This window comes from Lolium perenne, chromosome 6 (genome assembly GCF_019359855.2).
Source record: "Lolium perenne isolate Kyuss_39 chromosome 6, Kyuss_2.0, whole genome shotgun sequence".
In the NCBI taxonomy this organism is placed as follows: Eukaryota; Viridiplantae; Streptophyta; class Magnoliopsida; order Poales; family Poaceae; genus Lolium; species Lolium perenne.
In genome coordinates this window covers 157411401-157417691 of record NC_067249.2, presented here as the reverse complement: position 1 = coordinate 157417691, position 6291 = coordinate 157411401, and the positions used below count along the sequence as shown (strand labels likewise).

Genomic DNA, 6291 nt, shown 5'->3' with positions numbered 1-6291 from the left:
AGGAACAAAACGAGTACGTCGGCTATAATTCCGATGACTCTGAAATGGAGGAAAATTTGCAGCACGAAGACGGCTGGAGCGAAGACGAGTTTGATGTGAGCCACATTACTATATATTCTTGGTGCACTATTTTTCATTTCGATTACCAGCAGTCCAGCATCATCAAATAATATATGGCTCCTCCTGTCATAATTTATGCAGATTGCGTACGATGAATTTGATAATGATGAGAACCATGGTAAACACATAGACGATCAAAATGATGAGAACCATGGTGAACACACACAGTCTAAATACTAGTGAGGTATGTGTAGTGACTCATAAAATGACATAAAATGATGCATGAAATGATGACAACTGTAAAATTTACGGTTACTAAATGATGACGATCAAAATGCATTAATAAATTTCAGGCACAATTTGACACGCAGCTTGAGTACGACTATTACGGTGAATCTGACTTGGACACGGGTCATACTGATGATGTGGAAGGTGCATCAGTTCCTGAGGATTCTGTTGACATGAGCCAGGTTGTTATCTTTTTTTTATCAGTCTCATATAGCTGGAACACATAAATTTATAGTTTTAATTAATGCCTACGTTTTACACTTGCAGGCGACGCCAAGCGCTAGTCAGCCTGAGAAAACACAGAAAGGTAGCAATGGCAATGAATATCCTGATAATAATCGGGATTTATACTGGATGATAAAAGAGATGACTTTTATTTCTGAAGCAGCAGCATTTTCTTTCTACAACAGATATGCTAAAGATTATGGGTTCAGCGTCCGGCTGGACCAGGTTAAGCGGTTCGATGATGGAGTAATTCGGCTAAGACGTTTTGTGTGTTCCAGAGAAAGCAGACGTCCCAAAAAGCAACTGACCACGGAAGGCCGCGTATATAGGCTCAGACCTGAGTCTCGCTGCGGCTGCAAGGCACGTTTGGTGGTGAAGTTTGATGGAAGAACTGGTTTCTGGGTTGTTGAAGATTTTCGAGACAAACATAACCATGACCCAGCTGAACCATGTGAGACTCCGTTTCTTCGGTCCCATAGGACGATCAACGACGCGCAGAGATCTGAGATATTATCACTGGGATCCATGGGGGTCAGGAAGCACCTCATTATGAGAAAATTCATTGCAGGCTCCGGTTCATTTGCCGGTGTTGGATTCACAAGAAAAGATTTGTACAACATGTGCTCTAGGGAGAGGAGGAGGCTGCTTTTCGACGGTGACGCTACCATAGCCATCCGCATTATGGCAAAGAGGAAAAAGAGGGACCCTGAATTTTTCTATGAATATGACGTTAATGACAAAGGCCGTCTGAAGCACATGTTCTGGTGTGATTCCCAGTCACGTAGGGATTACCAGGACTACGGAGATGTGCTGGTGTTTGATAGCACATACAAGATGAATAAATATAAGATGCCATTTGTTCCTTTTGTGGGCTTGAACAACCACCGTAGGACAACGGTTTTTGGGTGTGCCATCCTTTCAAGCGAGAATGAACAAACATATGTTTGGCTTCTAAAGACCTTTCTCAAAGCGATGTGTCAACAGAAGCCAAAGGCAGTAATCACGGATGCAGATTACGCGATGATCGGCGCAATCGGCAAAGTATTTTATGGTCATCTGCAGCTTCCACATTGAAAAAAATATGGAGATGCATCTACCTAACAAGTCACTGAACGAGTTCAAGACTCTTCTGTATTACACCACCTCAGAGCAAGTATTTGAGGAGCGATGGCATGCATTTTACAGAAAATGGCAATCCCCAAAAACCAGAACATGGATGAAGAGGATGTACAACAAGAGGAAACTTTGGGCTGCAGCGTATCTCTCTGAAGGATTCTGGCTGGGTATGAAAAGTAACCAGCGGAGTGAAAGTTTAAACTCTTGTCTACACCTGCACCTAGATGGGGAAATGACAATTGTTGATATGATTATGCACTACGACAACGCAATTGTCCGTCTCCGTGAGAACGAAGCCCACGACGACTGCACGGCTTCACAGACTACACCAGTGCCAATTACTAATTTCAGAGAACTAGAGGTTGCTGCTGCAAAAATCTTCACTCCTGCCATGTTATATATTATTCAAGGTGAGCTTTCAAAGATTGGCGGCATAGAGATCTTAGAAAAAATGCAGGTAGGAGACTCAAACATCTTCATTGTGGCATGGAGGAATCATGTAAGGACCAGGTTCTACGTGGAATATAGACCCAAGGAGGCAGAAATTATAAGGTGCAGCTGTCAAAGAATGATTCGAAAGGGGATCCCTTGCAAGCACATACTGCATGTGCTGCATTTCTTGAAATTTACTGAAATTCCACAATTTTGTGCTCTACGACGATTCACAAAAAATGCCATGTTAGGGTTGCCAGCTAGACGCACCAGTGACATGTTTGGGTGGGGTTGGTCTGGGGCAGAGGAGCGAATGAAATACAGCAGGATGAATATTAAGGTATCACAGGCTATGCATATTGCATTAAACAATTCAGAAGAATATGATCTGCTCAACAGTACCATTGATGGCATAATTTCTAGAAGAGAGGGGTATGCTAAAGGTAAAGAATATGGTCCCCTAAGGTCGGTGCATGAAAATGAAGATGCTAGTGGACCATGCGATATTGTTATTGGTGATCCTTTGAAAGTGTCCACTAAGGGTGCACCTAGGCAAGAAGCGCAGAAATCTCCGATGACTAAAAATGGAAGACCACTAGGACACAAGGAACGCAGGGTGCAGGTGTGCGGGGCATGCCAAGAAGAAGGGCATAGCAGAAGAAACCCAATATGCATATTTCATCCGAAGTAAGTTTTTCTGCCATTTTGATTCGTATATTTTAAAAGATCCCTATGATTTGTTGTGTAATTTTATGTCTATGAACATGTGCAGGAATGTGCTGCAGCAGGAAGGGTAGTTCTTTCATAGTTATCTAAAGGGCAGGAAATTTCCTTAATTATGAATGGGACGAAAATAGCTTTGTATTCGATGGAGTTGTTAATGTTTGCTACGTACTGATGTTTTTATTTTATACTGATGTTGTTAATTCTCTGGTGTTCTTTTGTAAAAATGGCAAAAGACATTATATATTGTGAAGTAGGAATTTCCTTATGTACATCGTAGCATGCATGTACAAACATAAAATAATTGCATACTTTCGACAATGGGAAATAAAATCATAACCGAATAAATATTGTTTACAACCAAAGACAATTATAAATTCAATATTCCATGTGTCACCCGAACAGTCACACTATCAAATTTACATTTTCCTGGTCTTTGCTAGAAATCTCACTTTGTTTTTCACCCTGTCAAGAATGTTGTTAGGTGAAAAAATAATATTTGCAACTGTACTTTCTCTCGATTCATCGACTCTGGCCTGCCAAAACATTATAAGGTGTTATACACATGGCTTGTTAACATTGTTAAAATTAACCGAGTGCATGGAACATAGTATAGCCAACCTGAGAAACCGGGCAAGTCATCTGATCTCCGTCCCAGTGCTCCATACATTGCAATACCCATAATCCGCATGAATTGCTGGTATATAATGTGACAAAATTTAAAAGTGTCCGCATATACAAAACTGACTTTCTTTATGTGTAATGCAATATAGGTACTTACGTATCGGTTTGCTTAGGGATAGGATAGCTTTTAATAGGCCATTCGTCGACATCAGGATATTCTGTGTCACAGTTATTGTTTGCTTCTTGTATGTCCTGTGAAATTTGCCCAATCTACAAAACAACAAATATATTACTGCACAGACATGAGAAAGTACACAAAGACATGTATGTAAAGAGTGTAATACCAAGTCTTCCACAACAGATTTTGTCACCCCTAAAACAAACAGAGGATCAAGGACCTGGAATTCCTTCTTCTTTGTATGCATGACAACAGTTATGTAATGAGTTTTCCGTATGTTTAGTGCAAAAAATGTCTACAAGAGAAGGAAAAAACTTTGTCAACTATCATATTGTTTTATTCTAATTTAGCATGAAACATTGAAAGAAACTGTTGTTACCTTCTCACGCTTGAAATATTCATCCAAAACCCTACCTATGGCTCCGGGTCTTGTAACTACCTCATCTATATTTTTAATATTGTATTTTTTTTCTGTATTGTTTTTCTGCTTGTTCAAGGAGATAGTTTGTCCTCCACGCTGGACATAACATTCGATCAGACCCAACACGGAGAGACAAATACCCAATAGCAGCATCAATAATCTGAAAACAACAACAATAATTTCAAATTCAAATAGTTTAATTACGAGTATAACACAAACGTTTGGTTTTGAAGACTTACATCATCAGATAGCCATTCGTGCGCAAGAACGACGTTAAGCTTTTCTGAAGACAAGCTGGCGCCAAATTCATTCTTGTACACTCCTTTAGATGCTTGTTTTGGTATCTTGGATAATGTTTTAACATATAAAGCGGCAGCTTCTATTTCCTGCTGTGTTGGTACTGCCGAAGATACCCCATCTTTATGTTCTTCAAACAACCCTGATGCACAAAATAGTAATAACATATGTGTTATAGGTTGCAGCATCATTTATTTGCCAACAAAGAAATAACGAATAAATGGTGTTACCTTTCTTTACACGGCTTTGACGTTTTGCTCTAGGTTTCGCGACCACATATGGTGATCCATATTTTTGATTCATCGTCCGTTTCCTTTTCCCTCCAACTACTACCGCCGCTGCGTTTCTCCTTCTACCATTACTATTTGCAAACTTTGCTGTATTGCCCTTCTTCCTACTAGCCTCTCGTCCCATTGTTTGAACACTATGATCAGTACTCATAACTTCATCTTCACCGTCATGTAGGTCATCCTTATGTCCAGCATTCACCTTGGTGGTAGATCTTGCGAAAATGTCATTCGGTATATCCGAGGATGATGCCGGTTGTGTGGTATCATTTAAGATAAAAGGATTATCTTATGTACCCTCCGTGTTACCAAGGTTTCCTGGTGTGACGTACACATTATCTCCGGCCTCCGGCACCCCATTATGCTTAGGAGGTGTGACAAACTTACCAGAATTCTTTGTTAAATTATTGCTAACTAAAGCATCTAACTCGCCAGAACTGTTCTTGTACATGAACTCTTTCTTAGACGGATCATCGATGTGAATAGAAGTGTCTTCTTCCTCATCTCCTCCTTTATCTGACTCTGATCCTTCAACCGGTTTGTACATGACACCTTTCTTATTTAGCATTTTTAGAACTTCCTGCAAAACAAGTAGTACCATAATTATTCATTACTGATAATGTAATACTTTCGTGTTCGTAAAATGTATGGCTCCTCACCTCTGCACATCTCTTTGGTATAAGTGCTAATTGTATGTCAATGTGATCCGTCAGTTCCTTCTTCAAACTTTCCAATAGGATGTCCTTGTTACTACGCCTCTCTCTCGAACGTGTCGAACGTGACTGTTCACCATTCTGCGATGTGTTTTGCTTTGTTTGCGCACTGGCATTGGCTTGAGGTGTAAGATCATTAATAATCTGCATGTCAAATTAGAAAACAAATGGGATAAATTAATATAACAACACAACGTCGACTATGATATAATGTAGCTAGAATTAGTGATAAAAAACAAAACCTTCACTTTGCCTCTCCCACGACCATTTGCATAGTCGTACTGCGACCTCCTTTCCGCTTCCGCTTCAGTCCAGTTTTTCATTAGTGGCCGAATAGACTTGTGTGGAATATACGTAGGATCATCCACGACTACCACCTTTTCCCAGTATAGTAGCTACAAACAACACATTTTAAATGAAATAAGTTTCAAATTGTCACATACATCAAATATAGTGCTAATCATGTTTGCATACCTGAGTGAGACAAAGATTTCCAACCGGCCATCCCCTACCTTTTGCTGCTGATCTTGTGTAAGCAGACAAATTATCTAGGAGGTAACGCAATGTAAAGTGATTCCAGTTAATTTTAAATATTCTAGGAACATCCTCCACTAAACAGTAGTGATCTCTATCGACTGTTTTTGGGCCAGATGGCGCCAGAACCGTGCCAATTAGCACAAGCACTGCTTTCCGCACAAAGTCATCATCGGAAGCTTTCTCTCTCTGTATGTCAGCAATCAAGTCGGAAATAACTAGATTTCCACTAGACTTGCTGAGATAACTAGCCGGTATTTTCGTTCTACTTATTAGACATTCTTGATCAATTATTTCAAAAGCGGAATAACCGTCACTACGTAGACCATAAATGCATTCTATGTCTACAGAGGTTGCAGCTATCGCTCCTGCCTTGTCTTGTACGACGAATGT

General features: G+C 40.1%; 1 protein-coding gene across 1 annotated transcript; it reads left to right on the top strand.

The window, feature by feature from the left end:
- Positions 1-271: 271 nt before the first annotated feature.
- On the top strand, positions 272-1647 carry LOC127310277 (protein FAR1-RELATED SEQUENCE 5-like). The gene is made up of 3 exons (XM_071822323.1): positions 272-304; positions 414-530; positions 616-1647. Exons 1-3 carry the CDS (start codon positions 272-274, stop codon positions 1645-1647), a joined length of 1182 nt encoding a protein of 393 aa, XP_071678424.1.
- The last annotated feature ends 4644 nt before the right edge of the window (positions 1648-6291 follow it).